The sequence below is a fragment of the Leptodactylus fuscus genome, chromosome 1 (assembly GCF_031893055.1).
Source record: "Leptodactylus fuscus isolate aLepFus1 chromosome 1, aLepFus1.hap2, whole genome shotgun sequence".
In the NCBI taxonomy this organism is placed as follows: Eukaryota; Metazoa; Chordata; class Amphibia; order Anura; family Leptodactylidae; genus Leptodactylus; species Leptodactylus fuscus.
In genome coordinates this window covers 84,355,498-84,375,439 of record NC_134265.1, presented here as the reverse complement: position 1 = coordinate 84,375,439, position 19,942 = coordinate 84,355,498, and the positions used below count along the sequence as shown (strand labels likewise).

The following is a 19,942-nucleotide window of genomic DNA, read 5'->3' as shown; positions in this document are numbered from 1 at the left end:
TTGGTCATGTGAATGCGGGTTTATAATATATATTTGCGAAAATGTATAAAAAACATAGCCAGAAAGGTCTAGCAGAGGTTGTGTAGACTCATAATGCATATTTACACAAATGCAAAATAAAACCCCTTACCCAGACAGAGTTACTAATTGACATTTGGTTTTGAGAGTCTGAGCACTATGAACTCACATTCCTACAGAATCTGGCATGTGCTAAGCCATAAAAGAAACTCTGTTAAAAGCACATTTGTTTTATAATCAAGAACTGCACATGCTCTATCTAACATCTCTGACATCTATCACATTGAGAAGAGGCGCTGTAGAAAATATTTACTCCTTTCAAGTCTAAATTTACAAAAGGGCAAAAAGCCCAAAAATGATAAATTCAAGATTCTTGGATTTTTATTTGCAACAAAAACAAGGTGACCTTTTGCACCAAGCTATTTTATAGTCTGGATCTTTATCTTTGCATTATACCTATACAATACTGGCAAAATATTACTATTTATTTTTATAATCACAACATAACTTTTTAATCTGATATTTTTTGCCTGAAAGCAGTACTACAAAGATGTTCTAGTTGGTTCAGTGTGAATAGGCCTTTTATATGTTCCAGTTTTATGGCTTCTGAGTTGTAATTGCCCTTACAATAAAATACTAATTTAGGATAATCCTAAAGAACAAAAATAAGAAACAGCAGCACATTGTTCATACAAGAGCCACCGTCATTTTGTATGAAATGGTTAGTTTTACTCTACCTGGCATCTACCATTTGAGCACATGTCCAAGCCATCTTGTCCACATGGCGTGCCATCAAGGGCTTTTTCTGCCACCAGAACAGGTTGATCCTTTCCAAGGGCAGAGCAAAAAAGTACACAGGGTTTTTCTAAAATAAAAACAGAGAATGGAATTAGATGTAAACATGATGCTTAACACTTCAGGATATGTGTACATTAAGATTAACTCACCTGTAGTCCTAACATATTATTTGTATTATTAATAATAAATAAAAAATATATAAAAAATAATTAAAAAATAATAAAAAAAATATTATAATGTAAATTTAGCACCAACAATGAATGAGAGCAACCAATAACTATAATCTACGTACATATACAGGATATTCGTGAAGACTTATTATATAGAAGTTCATCTATAGTGCATGGTCTGTATGGTTCATGCATCTAAGGAAAGGAATCAATGAGGCTTGTTTCCCATGCTGCAATGTACAGCACAAGCATAGTTTGTGAGACTTAACAAAATCCCATTCACATGCTGCAATAAAAACAATCGACATCATTTCTGTAGGTTTCCCAGCAATTTTAAAACTTATGGGTGCTTTCACACAGAGGAAGTTGGCGCGGATTCTGGCGTGGACCCCGCGTCAGAATCAGAGCTGAAAATAAAGCCCTCCATTGATTTCAATGGGTTCTGCACGGAAAACGGAACCCAACCCATTGAAGTTAATGGGAGGGCCAATGACAAACTCAATCTCATTTTAGGTGAATTCTCCTGAGGAGTCTAAGATAAACTGATGCATTTCCAACCAATTTCTGCCATCTTGGATTTATGTAATGTTCTGACCTTAACTGTTAACCCAAAAAGTTGGGTTAGTGTGGTTAGATTTTAACACTACACCCAGTAGGCACCTTCTCTTTTTTAACTGTTCTTTTATACTCTGAAGTCTCTCCCACAATATATCTACATCTGTGATATTTTTCATAATTTTGAGTTTGTACTATTTCTCGAATACTCCTCCTAGAAATGTCTTAATAAATCAATAAGTGTGTATACAATTTCCTGTATAAATGAGCCCCTCTATACTCTGATAATACTGTAAAAGCATACTCCAGTAACTCCCACTTATCTATTTATCTACGCATTTCTAGGCGTTATAAAAGAGTTATCAAAAAGTATTCTCAAAAATTGCAATTTTATTGGTGGTACAAATATTTACTAAAATAGACATGTTTGCAGATTTTGGGCTTGTGCAGTTTGGATTGGAAGGGAAAAATGAATTTCACTTTTTTTTGAGTTAGTCAGTGGCAGTGAACGTCTCTCCTCAGAGTTGAAATTGGTACCGCATAAGTTAAGACCTAGACCTACAGGAGCATACTGCGCATGCACGCATATGCGGCCGGCCATCAAAAAAATGGCCGCCTGCATGTGAATTCGACTCTGCTCGCACCCAGTGGGCAGAGCCAATTTGTGCATGCGTTTCACTTTGAACCAGCCGGAAGAAGATAGTGAAGACAACGTTCCTGACGAAGATGGAGGCGGCGCTGGAGCAAGTTCTTTCGCAGCATTGGGGCCGTCCCCAATGTTGTCTGAGTGTGGAGGACCACCCCAATGCTGCGAGAGAACTCATTTGCATACTGACAAGAACCGGGATTGTAGGCAACCGGGGGTGCGGAGAAGACGACGAAAGGTAGGAGACGAATAGCCTTTCTTAAGGCTATTCCTATGTGGTACCCAGAAAAAAATTACTTTTAATGATAGGATCCCTTTAAAGGTCTCTTAGAGTTATAGAACTTGACTACATAATACGTATATAATGCACAGTACCCTAAGTAAGCTGACCACATTATATTATGCAGTTAACATTGGTGATGTAACCATTTTAAAACACCGACATCTTTCCGCGCCTTCAGACTCTCTCCAAGATTGTTAAAGGTAGTAGCGAGTCTCCAGAACATTTCACAATAGCCTATGGAATGGGTGAAGTGGGTATGCAGCTGCAGCATCTCTGAAACTGCATGCTGTGAGAGGGTAGGAGGTGCTGCAACTGGTCACTTCTGATTGATCACAGGACAGATTTTACATCATGCAAAGAAAAGCTAATCAGCAAGCAAGCAAAGAGAAAATGTATATTTACAAAAAATCAGCAGAGGGAGCAATGAAAACCCAAAATATGAAGGTAAACACATTACTTGCTGCGCTTCATATACTATGGTTGTTTAGTATCGCTACTTAAGGAGTCATTCATAATATATTGTAATAATAAGTATACTTTAAATAAAATCCTTAAAAGTTAGTAAATAGAGATGAGCGAACACTAAAATGTTCGAGGTTCGAAATTCGATTCGAACAGCCGCTCACTGTTCGAGTGTTCGAATGGGTTTCGAACCCCATTATAGTCTATGGGGAACATAAACTCGTTAAGGGGGAAACCCAAATTCGTGTCTGGAGGGTCACCAAGTCCACTATGACACCCCAGGAAATGATACCAACACCCTGGAATGACACTGGGACAGCAGGGGAAGCATGTCTGGGGGCATAAAAGTCACTTTATTTCATGGAAATCCCTGTCAGTTTGCGATTTTCGCAAGCTAACTTTTCCCCATAGAAATGCATTGGCCAGTGCTGATTGGCCAGAGTACGGAACTCGACCAATCAGCGCTGGCTCTGCTGGAGGAGGCGGAGTCTAAGATCGCTCCACACCAGTCTCCATTCAGGTCCGACCTTAGACTCCGCCTCCTCCGGCAGAGCCAGCGCTGATTGGCCGAAGGCTGGCCAATGCATTCCTATGCGAATGCAGACTTAGCAGTGCTGAGTCAGTTTTGCTCAACTACACATCTGATGCACACTCGGCACTGCTACATCAGATGTAGCAATCTGATGTAGCAGAGCCGAGGGTGCACTAGAACCCCTGTGCAAACTCAGTTCACGCTAATAGAATGCATTGGCCAGCGCTGATTGGCCAATGCATTCTATTAGCCCGATGAAGTAGAGCTGAATGTGTGTGCTAAGCACACACATTCAGCACTGCTTCATCACGCCAATACAATGCATTAGCCAGTGCTGATTGGCCAGAGTACGGAATTCGGCCAATCAGCGCTGGCCAATGCATTCTATTAGCCCGATGAAGTAGAGCTGAATGTGTGTGCTAAGCACACACATTCAGCACTGCTTCATCAAGCCAATACAATGCATTAGCCAGTGCTGATTGGCCAGAGTACGGAATTCGGCCAATCAGCGCTGGCTCTGCTGGAGGAGGCGGAGTCTAAGGTCGGACCTGAATGGAGACTGGTGTGGAGCGATCTTAGACTCCGCCTCCTCCAGCAGAGCCAGCGCTGATTGGCCGAATTCCGTACTCTGGCCAATCAGCACTGGCTAATGCATTGTATTGGCGTGATGAAGCAGTGCTGAATGTGTGTGCTTAGCACACACATTCAGCTCTACTTCATCGGGCTAATAGAATGCATTGGCCAGCGCTGATTGGCCGAATTCCGTACTCTGGCCAATCAGTGCTGGCCAATGCATTCTATTAGCTTGATGAAGCAGAGTGTGCACAAGGGTTCAAGCGCACCCTCGGCTCTGATGTAGGAGAGCCGAGGGTGCACTTGAACCCTTGTGCACCCTCAGCTCTGCTACATCAGAGCCGAGGGTGCGCTTGAACCCTTGTGCACACTCTGCTTCATCAAGCTAATAGAATGCATTGGCCAGCGCTGATTGGCCAATGTATTCTATTATCCTGATGAAGTAGAGCTGAATGTGTGTGCTAAGCACACACATTCAGCTCTACTTCATCGGGCTAATAGAATGCATTGGCCAGTGCTGATTGGCCAGAGTACGGAACTCGACCAATCAGCGCTGGCTCTGCTGGAGGAGGCGGAGTCTAAGATCGCTCCACACCAGTCTCCATTCAGGTCCGACCTTAGACTCCGCCTCCTCCAGCAGAGCCAGCGCTGATTGGCCGAATTCCGTACTCTGGCCAATCAGCACTGGCTAATGCATTGTATTGGCGTGATGAAGCAGTGCTGAATGTGTGTGCTTAGCACACACATTCAGCTCTACTTCATCGGGCTAATAGAATGCATTGGCCAATCAGCGCTGGCCAATGCATTCTATTAGCGTGAACTGAGTTTGCACAGGGGTTCTAGTGCACCCTCGGCTCTGCTACATCAGATTGCTACATCTGATGTAGCAGTGCCGAGTGTGCATCAGATGTGTAGTTGAGCAAAACTGACTCAGCACTGCTAAGTCTCTGCATTCGCATAGGAATGCATTGGCCAGCCTTCGGCCAATCAGCGCTGGCTCTGCCGGAGGAGGCGGAGTCTAAGGTCGGACCTGAATGGAGACTGGTGTGGAGCGATCTTAGACTCCGCCTCCTCCAGCAGAGCCAGCGCTGATTGGTCGAGTTCCGTACTCTGGCCAATCAGCGCTGGCCAATGCATTCTATTAGCCCGATGAAGTAGAGCTGAATGTGTATGCTTAGCACACACATTCAGCTCTACTTCATCAGGCTAATAGAATACATTGGCCAATCAGCGCTGGCCAATGCATTCTATTAGCTTGATGAAGCAGAGTGTGCACAAGGGTTCAAGCGCACCCTCGGCTCTGATGTAGCAGAGCTGAGGGTGCACAAGGGTTCAAGTGCACCCTCGGCTCTCCTACATCAGAGCCGAGGGTGCGCTTGAACCCTTGTGCAGCCTCGGCTCTGCTACATCAGAGCCGAGGGTGCGCTTGAACCCTTGTGCACACTCTGCTTCATCAAGCTAATAGAATGCATTGGCCAGCACTGATTGGCCAGAGTACGGAATTCGGCCAATCAGCGCTGGCCAATGCATCCCTATGGGAAAAAGTTTATCTCACAAAAATCACAATTACACACCCGATAGAGCCCCAAAAAGTTATTTTTAATAACATTCCCCCCTAAATAAAGGTTATCCCTAGCTATCCCTGCCTGTACAGCTATCCCTGTCTCATAGTCACAAAGTTCACATTCTCATATGACCCGGATTTGAAATCCACTATTCGTCTAAAATGGAGGTCACCTGATTTCGGCAGCCAATGACTTTTTCCAATTTTTTTCAATGCCCCCGGTGTCGTAGTTCCTGTCCCACCTCCCCTGCGCTGTTATTGGTGCAAAAAAGGCGCCAGGGAAGGTGGGAGGGGAATCGAATTTTGGCGCACTTTACCACGTGGTGTTCGATTCGATTCGAACATGGCGAACACCCTGATATCCGATCGAACATGTGTTCGATAGAACACTGTTCGCTCATCTCTATTAGTAAACGTTACATAAGGATTTTTCTGATATTAGCATAAATCATGTGTTTTTAGAGTGATCTCAGAACCTAAAATAGGTCATTATTAGAGATGAGCGAACAGTGTTCTATCGAACTCATGTTCGATCGGATATTAGGCTGTTCGGCATGTTCGAATCGAATCGAACACCGCGTGGTAAAGTGCGCCATTGCTCGATTCCCCTCCCACCTTCCCTGGCGCCTTTTTTGCTCCAATAACAGCGCAGGGTAGGTGGGACAGGAACTACGACACCGGTGACGTTGAGAAAAGTAGGCAAAACCCATTGGCTGCCGAAAACATGTGACCTCTAATTTAAAAGAACAGCGCCGCCCAGGTTCGCGTCATTCTGAGCTTGCAATTCACCGAGGACGGAGGTTTCCGTCCAGCTAGCTAGGGCTTAGATTCTGGGTAGGCAGGGACAGGCTAGGATAGGAAGGAGAAGACAACCACAACAGCTCTTGTAAGAGCTAAATTCCAGGGAGAAGCTTGTCAGTGTAACGTGGCACTGACGGGCTCAATCGCCGCAACCCAGCTTTCCCAGGATCCTGAATGGAATACACTGTCAGTGTATTCCCGTATACCCGATATATACCCCCGATACCCGTTCCAACGGTGTGCCCCCCCACCTTCACCCCAGAAATACCCTGCAAGTCCCCTAGCAATAGAATTGGGGCTATATACACCCACTATTTTTGCTACTGCCATATAGTGCCATTGTCTGACTGGGAATTCAAAGAATATATTGGGGTTACGTGCACCCACAATTTTTACTACTGGTATACAGTGCCAGTTTCTGACTGGGAATTCAAAGAATATATTGGGGTTACAAATACCCTCATTTCTTGCTACTGCCATATAGTGCCAGTTTCTGACTGGTAATTCAAAGAATATATTGGGGTTACGTGCACCCACAATTTTTACTACTGGTATACAGTGCCAGTTTCTGACTGGGAATTCAAAGAATATATTGGGGTTACAAATACCCTCATTTCTTGCTACTGCCATATAGTGCCAGTTTCTGACTGGTAATTCAAAGAATATATTGGGGTTACGTGCACCCACAATTTTTACTACTGGTATACAGTGCCATTGTCTGACTGGGAATTCAAAGAATATATTGGGAATACAAATACCCTCATTTCTTGCTACTGCCATATAGTGCCAGTGTCTGACTGGGAATTCAAAGAATATATTGGGGTTATGTGCACCCACAATTTTTACTACTGGTATACAGTGCCATTGTCTGACTGGGAATTCAAAGAATATATTGGGAATACAAATACCCTCATTTCTTGCTACTGCCATATAGTGCCATTTTCTGTCTGGGAATTCAAAGAATATATTGGGGTTACGTGCACCCACAATTTTTACTACTGGTATACAGTGCCATTGTCTGACTGGGAATTCAAAGAATATATTGGGGTTATAAATACCCTCATTTCTTGCTACTGGTATATAGTGCCATTGTCTGTCTGGGAATTCAAAGAATATATTGGGGTTACGTGCACCCACAATTTTTACTACTGGTATACAGTGCCAGTTTCTGACTGGGAATTCAAAGAATATATTGGGGTTATAAATACCCTCATTTCTTGCTACTGGTATATAGTACCATTGTCTGACTGGGAATTCAAAGAATATATTGGGGTTACGTGCACCCACAATTTTTACTACTGGTATACAGTGCCAGTTTCTGACTGGGAATTCAAAGAATATATTGGGGTTACAAATACCCTCATTTCTTGCTACTGCCATATAGTGCCAGTTTCTGACTGGTAATTCAAAGAATATATTGGGGTTACGTGCACCCACAATTTTTACTACTGGTATACAGTGCCAGTTTCTGACTGGGAATTCAAAGAATATATTGGGGTTACAAATACCCTCATTTCTTGCTACTGCCATATAGTGCCAGTTTCTGACTGGTAATTCAAAGAATATATTGGGGTTACGTGCACCCACAATTTTTACTACTGGTATACAGTGCCATTGTCTGACTGGGAATTCAAAGAATATATTGGGGTTATAAATACCCTCATTTCTTGCTACTGCCATATAGTGCCAGTTTCTGACTGGGAATTCAAAGAATATATTGGGGTTACGTGCACCCACAATTTTTACTACTGGTATACAGTGCCATTGTCTGACTGGGAATTCAAAGAATATATTGGGGTTATAAATACCCTCATTTCTTGCTACTGGTATATAGTGCCATTGTCTGACTGGGAATTCAAAGAATATATTGGGGTTACGTGCACCCACAATTTTTACTACTGGTATACAGTGCCAGTTTCTGACTGGGAATTCAAAGAATATATTGGGGTTACAAATACCCTCATTTCTTGCTACTGCCATATAGTGCCAGTTTCTGACTGGTAATTCAAAGAATATATTGGGGTTACGTGCACCCACAATTTTTACTACTGGTATACAGTGCCATTGTCTGACTGGGAATTCAAAGAATATATTGGGGTTATAAATACCCTCATTTCTTGCTACTGCCATATAGTGCCAGTTTCTGACTGGTAATTCAAAGAATATATTGGGGTTATAAATACCCTCATTTCTTGCTACTGGTATATAGTGCCATTGTCTCACTGGGAATTCAAAGAATATATTGGGGTTACGTGCACCCACAATTTTTGCTACTGGTATATAGTGCCAATTTCTAACTGGGAATTCAAAATGCGCAAGGCTCCCGGAAAGGGACGTGGACGAGGCCGTGGGCGAGGTCGGGGGAATGGTTCTTGGGAGCAAGGTAGCAGTGAAGCCACAGGGCGTCCCGTGCCTACTCCTGTGGGGCAGCAAGCATTGCGCCACTCCACAGTGCCAGGGTTGCTTGCCACATTAACTAAACTGCAGGGTACAAACCTTAGTAGGCCCGAGAACCAGGAACAGGTCTTGCAATGGCTGTCAGAGAACGCTTACAGCACATTGTCCAGCAGCCAGTCAGACTCTGCCTCCTCTCCTCCTATTACCCAACAGTCTTGTCCTCCTTCCTCCCAAAATTCCCAAGCTTCACAGAACAATAACCCCAACTGTTCCTGCTCCCCAGAGCTGTTCTCCGCTCCTTTCATTGTCCCTCAACCTGCCTCTCCACGTCACGATTCCACGAACCTAACAGAGGAGCATCTGTGTCCAGATGCTCAAACACTAGAGTCTCCTCCATCTCCGTTCGATTTGGTGGTGGATGACCAGCAACCCACCCTCATCGACGATGATGTGACGCAGTTGCCGTCAGGGCATCCAGTTGACCGGCGCATTGTGCGGGAGGAGGAGATGAGACAGGAGTTGGAAGAGGAAGTGGTGGATGATGAGGACACTGACCCGACCTGGACAGGGGGGATGTCAAGCGGGGAAAGTAGTGTGGATGTTGAGGCAAGTGCAGCACCAAAAAGGGTAGCTAGAGGCAGAGGCAGAGGTCAGCAGCTTAGGCGAAGCCAGGCCACACCCGGAATCTCCCAAGATGTTCCAGTTCGTACCCAGCCCCGAAAAACTCCCACCTCGAGGGCACGTTTCTCGAAGGTGTGGAGTTTTTTCAAGGAATGCGCCGAGGACAGATATAGTGTTGTCTGCACAATTTGCCTCTCGAAATTGATTAGGGGCTCTGAGAAGAGCAACCTGTCCACCACTTCAATGCGCCGTCATTTGGAATCCAAGCACTGGAATCAGTGGCAGGCAGCAACGGCAGGACAAAGGCCGCCTGCCGTTCACGCCACTGCCACTGCCTCTGCCACTGCCTCTGCCACTGCCACTGCTGACTGTGCTGGCGATGCACTCCAGAGGACGAGCCAGGACACCACTTCATCTGCCTCCGCCACTTTGTTGACTTCTCCCTCATCCTCCCCTGTTCCTGTCTTATCTCCTTCTCCTGCACCATCAAAGGCACCATCAGGCGCTTCTTTACAACAACCCACCATCTCTCAGACATTGGAGCGGCGGCAGAAATACACTGCTAACCACCCACACGCGCAAGCCTTGAACGCCAACATCGCTAAACTGCTGGCCCAGGAGATGTTGGCGTTCCGGCTTGTTGAAACTCCCGCCTTCCTGGACCTGATGGCAACTGCGGCACCTCGCTATGCCGTCCCTAGCCGTCACTACTTCTCCCGGTGTGCCGTCCCCGCCTTGCACCAGCACGTGTTACTCAACATCAGGCGGGCCCTTAGTTCCGCGCTTTGCACAAAGGTCCACTTGACCACCGACGCGTGGACAAGTGCATGCGGACAGGGACGCTACATTTCACTGACGTCACACTGGGTGAATGTAGTTGAGGCTGGGACTGCTTCCCAAACTGGCCCGGTGTACCTCGTCTCCCCGCCTAACATTCCTGGCAGGGACACGAGAAGAACACCCCCCTCCTCCTCCTCCTCTACCGCCTCCTCCTCCGCCACCGCCTCCTCCTCCGCTGTTAGATTGACCCCAGCTACGAGTTGGAAACGTTGCAGCACTGGCGTTGGTAGACGTCAGCAGGCTGTGCTGAAGCTGATCAGCTTGGGGGACAGACAGCACACTGCCTCCGAGGTGAGGGATGCCCTCCTCGATGAGACGGCAATATGGTTTGAGCCGCTGCACCTGGGCCCAGGCATGGTCGTTTGTGATAACGGCCGGAACCTGGTAGCAGCTCTGGAGCTTGCCGGACTCCAACATGTTCCATGCCTGGCCCACGTCTTCAACCTAGTGGTGCAACGTTTCCTAAAGAGCTACCCCAATGTTCCAGAGCTACTGGTGAAAGTGCGGCGCATGTGCGCCCACTTTTGCAAGTCGACAGTAGCCGCTGCTAGCTTAAAATCTCTCCAGCAACGCCTGCATGTGCCACAACACCGGCTTTTGTGCGACGTCCCCACACGCTGGAACTCAACGTTTCAGATGTTGAATAGAGTGGTTGAGCAGCAGAGACCTTTGATGGAATACCAGCTACAAAACCCTAGGGTGCCACAAAGTCAGCTGCCTCAGTTTCTCATCCATGAGTGGCCATGGATGAGAGACCTTTGTGACATCCTACGGGTGTTTGAGGAGTCCACAAGGAGGGTGAGCTCTGAGGATGCGATGGTGAGCCTTACAATCCCGCTCTTGTGTGTTCTGAGAGAATCCCTGATTGACATCAGGGATAACTCAGATCACACAGAGGAGTTAGGGATAGCATCCGATCCGTCACAGCTGGAGAGTAGGTCCACACATCTGTCCGCTTCATCGCGTTTAATGGAGGAGGAGGAGGAGGAGGAGGAAGAAGAGTTGTCCGATGATGTGATGGTGATACAGGAGGCTTCCGGGCAACTTCGAATCGTCCCATTGTTGCAGCGCGGATGGGTAGACATGGAGGATGAGGAGGAAATGGAGATTGAACTTTCCGGTGGGGCCAGAGGAGTCATGCCAACTAACACTGTGGCAGACATGGCTGAGTTCATGTTGGGGTGCTTTACAACCGACAAGCATATTGTCAAAATCATGGAGGACAACCAGTACTGGATCTTTGCTATCCTTGACCCCCGGTATAAAAACAACATCTCGTCTTTTATTCCGGTAGAGGGGAGGGCCAATCGCATCAATGCTTGCCACAGGCAATTGGTGCAGAATATGATGGAGATGTTTCCAGCATGTGACGTTGGCGGCAGGGAGGACAGTTCCTCCAGTAGGCGACCAAGTTCTCACCGGTCCACACAAACGAGGGGCACACTGTCTAAGGTCTGGGACACCTTGATGGCACCCCCTCGCCAAAGTGCCGCCACAGAGGGTCCTAGTGTCACCAGGCGTGAGAAGTATAGGCGCATGTTGCGGGAATACCTTTCCGACCACAGCCCTGTCCTCTCCGACCCCTCTCGACCCCGGTGGCATCATCACTGACAAGCGCACCCGTCTGTCAGCTGAGAGTGCCGACCGGCTCACTTTGATAAAAATGAACCACCACTGGATAGAGCCTTCATTTTTGTGCCCACCTGTGTAAAGCACCCCAACATGAAACTCCATGTCTGTACTCAACCTCTCCAATTCCTCCGCATCCTCATACTCATCCACCATAAGCGTTGCACAATTCTGCTAATACTAGGCTCCCTCCAACATGATTTCCCCCAACTCTGCTGGTTAGAGGCTCCCTCCACCCTGATTTCCACCAACTCTGCTGGTTAGAGGCTCCCTCCACCCTGCTTTCCCACAACTCTGCTGGTTAGAGGCTCCCTCCACCATGAATTTGCCCAAACTGGGCTGGTTAGAGGCTCCCTCCACCATGAATTGGTCCAAACTGGGGTTTTTAGAGGCTCCCTCCACCATGAATTTGCCAAAACTGGGCTGTTTAGAGGCTCCCTCCACCATGAATTGGTCCAAATTGGGGTTTTTAGAGGCTCCCTCCACCATGAATTTGCCCAAACTGGGCTGGTTAGAGGCTCCCTCCACCATGAATTGGTCCAAACTGGGCTGTTTAGAGGCTCCCTCCACCATGAATTGGTCCAAACTGGGGTTTTTAGAGGCTCCCTCCACCATGAATTGGTCCAAACTGGGCTGGTTAGAGGCTCCCTCCACCATGAATTGGTCCAAACTGGGTTTTTTAGAGGCTCCCTCCACCATGAATTGGTCCAAACTGGGGTTTTTAGAGGCTCCCTCCACCATGAATTGGTCCAAACTGGGGTTTTTAGAGGCTCCCTCCACCATGAATTGGTCCAAATTGGGGTTTTTAGAGGCTCCCTCCACCATGAATTTGCCCAAACTGGGCTGTTTAGAGGCTCCCTCCACCATGAATTGGTCCAAACTGGGTTTTTTAGAGGCTCCCTCCACCATGAATTGGTCCAAACTGGGGTTTTTAGAGGCTCCCTCCACCATGAATTGGTCCAAACTGGTGTTTTTAGAGGCTCCCTCCACCATGAATTTGCCCAAACTGGGCTGTTTAGAGGCTCCCTCCACCATGAATTGGTCCAAATTGGGGTTTTTAGAGGCTCCCTCCACCATGAATTGGTCCAAACTGGGGTTTTTAGAGGCTCCCTCCACCATGAATTTGCCCAAACTGGGCTGTTTAGAGGCTCCCTCCAGCATGAATTGGTCCAAACTGGGGTTTTTAGAGGCTCCCTCCACCATGAATTGGTCCAAACTGGGGTTTTTAGAGGCTCCCTCCACCATGAATTGGTCCAAACTGGGGTTTTTAGAGGCTCCCTCCACCATGAATTGGTCCAAACTGGGCTGGTTAGAGGCTCCCTCCACCATGAATTTGCCCAAACTGGGCTGTTTAGAGGCTCCCTCCACCATGAATTGGTCCAAACTGGGCTGGTTAGAGGCTCCCTCCACCATGAATTGGTCCAAACTGGGTTTTTTAGAGGCTCCCTCCACCATGAATTGGTCCAAACTGGGGTTTTTAGAGGCTCCCTCCACCATGAATTGGTCCAAACTGGGGTTTTTAGAGGCTCCCTCCACCATGAATTGGTCCAAACTGGGGTTTTTAGAGGCTCCCTCCACCATGAATTTGCCCAAACTGGGCTGTTTAGAGGCTCCCTCCACCATGAATTGGTTCAAACTGGGTTTTTTAGAGGCTCCCTCCACCATGAATTGGTCCAAACTGGGGTTTTTAGAGGCTCCCTCCACCATGAATTGGTCCAAACTGGGGTTTTTAGAGGCTCCCTCCACCATGAATTTGCCCAAACTGGGCTGTTTAGAGGCTCCCTCCACCATGAATTGGTCCAAATTGGGGTTTTTAGAGGCTCCCTCCACCATGAATTTGCCCAAACTGGGCTGGTTAGAGGCTCCCTCCACCATGAATTGGTCCAAATTGGGGTTTTTAGAGGCTCCCTCCACCATGAATTGGTCCAAACTGGGGTTTTTAGAGGCTCCCTCCACCATGAATTGGTCCAAACTGGGGTTTTTAGAGGCTCCCTCCACCATGAATTTGCCCAAACTGGGCTGTTTAGAGGCTCCCTCCACCATGAATTGGTCCAAACTGGGCTGTTAGAGGCTCCCTCCACCATGAATTGGTCCAAACTGGGTTTTTTAGAGGCTCCCTCCACCATGAATTGGTCTAAACTGGGGTTTTTAGAGGCTCCCTCCACCATGAATTGGTCCAAACTGGGGTTTTTAGAGGCTCCCTCCACCATGAATTTGCCCAAACTCTGCTGGTTAGAGGCTCAATCCACCCTGATTTTCAAAACAAATGTTGGTGCCAACCTCAACTTACTACAAGGGCCAAATTCACTGCTGGTGACAAGCTCTCCTCACTGCAAGTGCCAAATACACATGTTTCAAGGTGTTTTCCTACTGTCAGAGAGGTGGTATTGAGTGTGTAAAGTGTGTAGTTGTTAGGCTGTGATGTTGGGGTAATAGAGGGTCTTTGGTGTGTTAGATGCCCCCAGACATGCTTCCCCTGCTGTCCCAGTGTCATTCCAGAGGTGTTGGCATCATTTCCTGTGGTGTCATAGTGGACTTGGTGACCCTCCAGACACGGATTTGGGTTTCCCCCTTAACGAGTATATGTTCCCCATAGACTATAATGGGGTTCGAAACCCGTTCGAACACACGAACAGTGAGCGGCTGTTCGATTCGAATTTCGAACCTCGAACATTTTAGTGTTCGCTCATCTCTAGTCATTATCGTGCTTGGTTTCTAAGGATAACGTTTTACTATTTTGTTTTTCAGTCTCTATGGAATAATGTAAAACAGTTTTGATTTTTTTTCAGCATACATTTATGGGGTTAGACAATACTTTGGATGCTTTGCAGAAAGATATAAACAAGTTCTTACATGACTTTGGGTGCAGGAAGTCTGTGCACATAGAACTATAAGTACTATATAGCAAATAAATATACTTTCAGAAAATATGCAAAATTATTTCACAGATCATCTAAAAAAGTTCATACCCAAACAAAACTACAAAAATATAACCCAAATATTATATTAAGCTAAAATTGGAAACGCCTGCGCGTTTCGAGACATAAGATCCTTACTCATGGCAGATGTACCATGAGTAAGGGACATAGGTCTCGAAAAGCGTAGGAAATTGCTTCTATGGTGGCTGGTGAGTTACAAGTCGTGTAACATGTTTTTGTAAAAGAAACAAAGTTTTTTCTATTTTTTACTGGTATCTGATATTTGTAAAGAAAATTTTATGGATATGCCAATCCACAATTAAAGGCTAAGTCTTACGAATAACGGAGCTGTCTCGCTGTGCTGGGTGTTTTTGCACATGCTAGGTAGGTTCACATTACCTTTGTTTAATCTGTTCTTCTTAGGAACAGAATGGACTGAACAGAAAATAAGGATCTACCCACCCTTGTAAGGCAATGGTGGATAGTGCCTTACAAGGGTGGTCCTAATGCTGACCCTACAATTGCCCTGTTAATAACTCCTTCCCTTCCAATGCGTTTCACATCCAAAACATGAATGCTCCTCAGGGGATTGTTAGACGATCAATTGAAGTGACCAAACATAGTAGAGCCCTGCCCCAAGTGTGGGGAGCTACTTACAGTCTACTGTGAATCCATAGTTCAGCATAGGGAGCCTTGCACAAGATATTTTGGCATGAAAATGGGGGCAGTTTTGGTAAACAGGGGACATGGCCTATAATTTTAAATGGAGGGACCCCTAGACATGATTTTAGACATACTAGACATACTTAATTCTCTTCAATTGCATCCTATATTTTCATTTTATTATGCATAATCTTTATTTTAGTTCTTTAAAATCCATTCTTTAAAACAATATAATTCCTTTCTTATGATAACGCTATAGCAAGAAGAATAAGAGACCTTTGTGTACTATCGGGGTCATAAAAGGTTTAGTATCGTAAGCAAATGCTACTAAAAATACTTGAGACTTTGTAGTTCCTCTTGTCTGTACAATGGTAAATGGACATAGTGCACATGGATGTAATTTCAACTTGTTCTGCACATTTTCCAGATGATTTTTTTACTCTTTAAACAGTCAAGTCTGTGTAAATACAACATGTATCATTCATTGTACAGATAGGCAAACAGTCTAACCAAACAGTCTGCGGAGAGGAAAATCTCTGCTATGTTCCATTACTTAGTTTATTACCATTCAGTAAATCACCTAGGTCTGCTTAATATCATATAAAGGGAATATCACTAGGTTTATGTAATTGTTTTAATAGATGTGCGCTGAAGAACCAGACAGAGGTAGTAAATACTTACAAGCATCTTAGTGGGTGTGCGGAAGGGATCAACAGTATAACTGTTCATTTTGTTGAAGTGATTTTTTATTCCATATGTTTAAAGCATATATACCGTACCGATTCTATACAATATTTTCATATGGAAAAAGAACCTTAAAAAATCTGTAAATTTTATAGCGAGCAGGGCTGTAACTTTTAGGGCTGGTGTTTAATGGGACATTTAAAATATGAAAAGTGAAATCTGATTTAGGAGGTTTTTACTCATTATTCCTTAAAGCTGACCACAACGCATATAGCTTTCTTATTGTAAATGTTCCAATTAGTACCTGTAAATCAGTGTAATAAACCTGTGGTTACAATGGAGAAAGTTTATGCTGGTGACCTTTCGACCTCTAGACCAACATTCCACATTTCCTGGTAGTCGACAAATAAGAATGCTCATATGATAATGAATTTGTAATTATGTTTATGAACTTAATTTTCCAAAATTAAAAAAAAAAACCTTCATATTTAAATCATAGATGTTAAAAATAGAGTCAAAATTGACTTAAATGGTAGTCTCGTTTCATACAGCATGTGAGTGTAGACCAAATTTAGTGCACCTTAAATAAAAATGTGATTGCTTTCCTGCTGAAAAACCTCTCTAAAGTTCCTGCCAATAGGAATCTCCCTTCTAGATTGCAGTGCATTCTTTTGTTGCCAGATAAGAATGTCCCTAGATAGAAACAAGGCTGGTTCACAGCCAGTGAGTGGAGGGGGAGGTCCTTCTCATACAGAGGGAAAGGGTTAATTCTCCACACAGCACATCTGCAAACTGCTTTGTGCAAAGTACTGAAGATTCTGCAAATCTCAGAGCTTACAATTTGATTACAGATGGGATTCACAGGCAGCTTTTACTGACTGTGCTAATAGCTTGTTTGAGGGTTGTTGTTTTTTTTTCATATATTTGCACTGTATTTATAGTCCAGAGTTCCTGGATCTTATGTTATGGTCACTTTTGGCTTTTCTCAGCTATATGTTTGCTATTGTATAGTTACTCCTGGCAGAATTACATACAAACCAGTAGTATCAGTAATAGATAGAGGAGGGGGCAGACTGATGCTTATTGTACACATCCACAGCCTGAGAGACTAATGTATATTACATTTCAGCCCTAATGTGATTATTAGCATAAAAAAAAACTGATTGGATTTTATGTATGAAGGCTTATGCAGGACTTTGTATCCGGCTAAAAAAAATGCAGACAGGCAGAAGACACACATGGGCGGTCACCTTTTGAAACCCATTCAAATGAATGGGTTTTAAAACTGACCTTCGGGTTCCATTCCTTGTCCAGTTTTGCCGGGGCAGAAGAAGGAAACCTGGTGGAATGCACAAACTGGAGAACGAGCGCAAGAGTGAACCCCTCCTTATACAGTCTTACAACAGACTGCCCAGCTCTAACTATGGCTCAATTTTGTTGTGGCACGGTTTTGAGATAACACGTTTCTCAATTTAGACTTAATATTTAATTTTCATTATTAAATCACTTATTTTAGCAGAGGCAGCCACAGGTTGGAAATATCCCTCATTCACTAACACTTCAGAAGGTGTACAGACCTTTAACTGACCAAAAAGAAATAAATTACTACATAAAGCCGGGAAAATCCCATCCACACATTGCAGAAAACCGTTGCAGTATTGGAAATTACAGCATGTCAATTATACCTATGGAAACACCAGTGATTTACCAAAAGCTATCATTGAAGCAGAGACTGAGAAAAGTGCTGTGGGAAAAACCATGATGCGTTGCCACAGCGCTTTTTCCTGCATTGCTTTTCTGTAGCGGCGCGCTACATGGAGCCATAGCCTTAATCTAATACTTTAACAAGAAGAAACATCAAACTGAACATTCTAACGGATTTCATGAGCCTCCTGTGAATAAAAATTGAGAAATATACTTTATATTCAGATTTTTTTGTATCTCATTTTGAAAGGTGCATATTTTTATTTCTCTATGATTGTCTGGTATGTATAAGATTCCAGTAAAACCGGAATACAAAAGCAAAGGACATTTACCGTATTATGACAAATGCAACAAGAGCTATTTTTTTAGAAGTACGTTCTCTGCAAATACCTTCATTAATGACAGCGTGCCAGCGATGCTTTTGCTTATGGTAAGAAGAGCGGAAGCTAAAAGTCTGACATTGCCAGTCTCGGAAATCAGGCACACCAGGAGGACAGCGTGGGTTTTCACATACTTTGTATTGTATTTTTGGATCGTTGCATTGTCGCCCTTCAGTACTTTGACTACAAGAGAGAAAGTATACTAGATTTATGTATAAAAAGACACCACAAGCCAGTGACTATCTCATATTTAACATAGTAATAAAGCAAATGAAAAACAATGAATATTTATTACTATTACCTAAGACATTTCCGTTGTCTACTGCGAACTCCAGCTCCACATGTTCTGCTGCAGGTACTCCAGGAGCTCCACTCTCCAGACAGGTGTTCAGAAGAGGACATCATGCTGGTGCATTCGCCGACTCTACACCACTGCGTGTAAAAGTGTCAATTATTCATTCTGAATATATCAGCATTTTTATGCCAGTATAAAAGCAACATATTATTTTGATCTTTTTAACATTAAGGATAATGAACTTACAAATTGTGTATTGGGTAATAATGCAAATCAATTAAACTCTGAATCCATAAGTATATGTTGCATTAGCAGACTTTTCTCTTTTACTAAGAACCACAAATCTAGCAATTTACTGTGTATATGGAGATTTTGTGATGTAATTTTCTGATATATTGTTTAACATCCATTGATAAGACAGGGTTCACACTACTGTTGGATACCATTATGAAGGTGTCCGTTTGAAAAGAAAACGGACACCTATCATAACGGGCACAAATGGAAAATAACTGTTGGCTATCAGTTGTCAAAGACTTCAGTATTAAAAAAAATAATGGACACTTGCCATCCATTTTTTTCTAATGGACAGAAAAGTCCTGCATGTAGGATTTTTTTGTCCACTGGAAAAAAACGGACTTGGGTATAAATGGACACTAACTGACACAAGATAAAATCCCATGGAAATGAATTTAAATTTTAACAAATTTAAGAGTGTCCATTGCCAAATCGTGTAAAGGACAATAGCTACGGACTTTGATGAGGGTCACCAATGGTAGTGTGAATGCCCCCCTAACATTTGCATTTTATAGAGCTGTCAAAAGTTTTTGGCTATAAATGGTCACAACTGTTGACAAACTGTGTAAGCGGCCATTTCCTGTGGCCAGCGGGCATGCGCAGTCGGCTTTTCCCTAGGCCTGAAGCCTAGAAGTTTGAAGCCAACCCCTGGAAGAAGATGCGGTGAAGACCCAGTTCCTGAAGAAGATGGAGGCGGCACTGGAGAGTTCTCTTGCAGCATTGGGGATGCCCTCAGTGCTTTTTAAGCACTGGGGCTCGCCCTCAGTGCTGCAAGAGAACTAATTTGGATACCGGCGGAAAACAGGATTTTAACCGAATAGCGGGGTAGAGGAGACATCTAAAGGTAGGAGACGAATAGCCTTTCTTAAGGCGATTCTGACATGTTAAGGAGAAAAAAAAGGTTTTTAATGGTAGAATCCCTTTAAGTATTCATGTGGTCTAAATGGGGAATGGGAAGTAAGCCACTGGCAGACACTACTATCCCCAATGATTAGGTACATTAAAATCCAACAGGCTGATTCCACCCCTGACATCTACCATCATGAAAGTCAGGAGACCTCCATATACATTGGGTGGTAAGTTAGTCCCCCTGAAACTGATGGGTTCATCTAACA

General features: G+C 44.5%; 1 protein-coding gene across 1 annotated transcript in view; it reads right to left on the bottom strand.

Annotated features, from left to right (window-relative positions):
• Positions 1-19,942, bottom strand: part of ADAMTS19 (ADAM metallopeptidase with thrombospondin type 1 motif 19) — a 209,874-nt gene that overhangs the window by 47,265 nt on the left and 142,667 nt on the right. The window contains exons 12-14 of the mRNA XM_075272292.1: positions 18,540-18,670; positions 18,249-18,421; positions 756-883 (exon numbers count right to left, since the gene is read on the bottom strand). Coding sequence (XP_075128393.1) covers positions 756-883; positions 18,249-18,421; positions 18,540-18,670 — 432 coding nt within the window. The remainder of the gene's footprint in view (positions 1-755; positions 884-18,248; positions 18,422-18,539; positions 18,671-19,942) is intronic.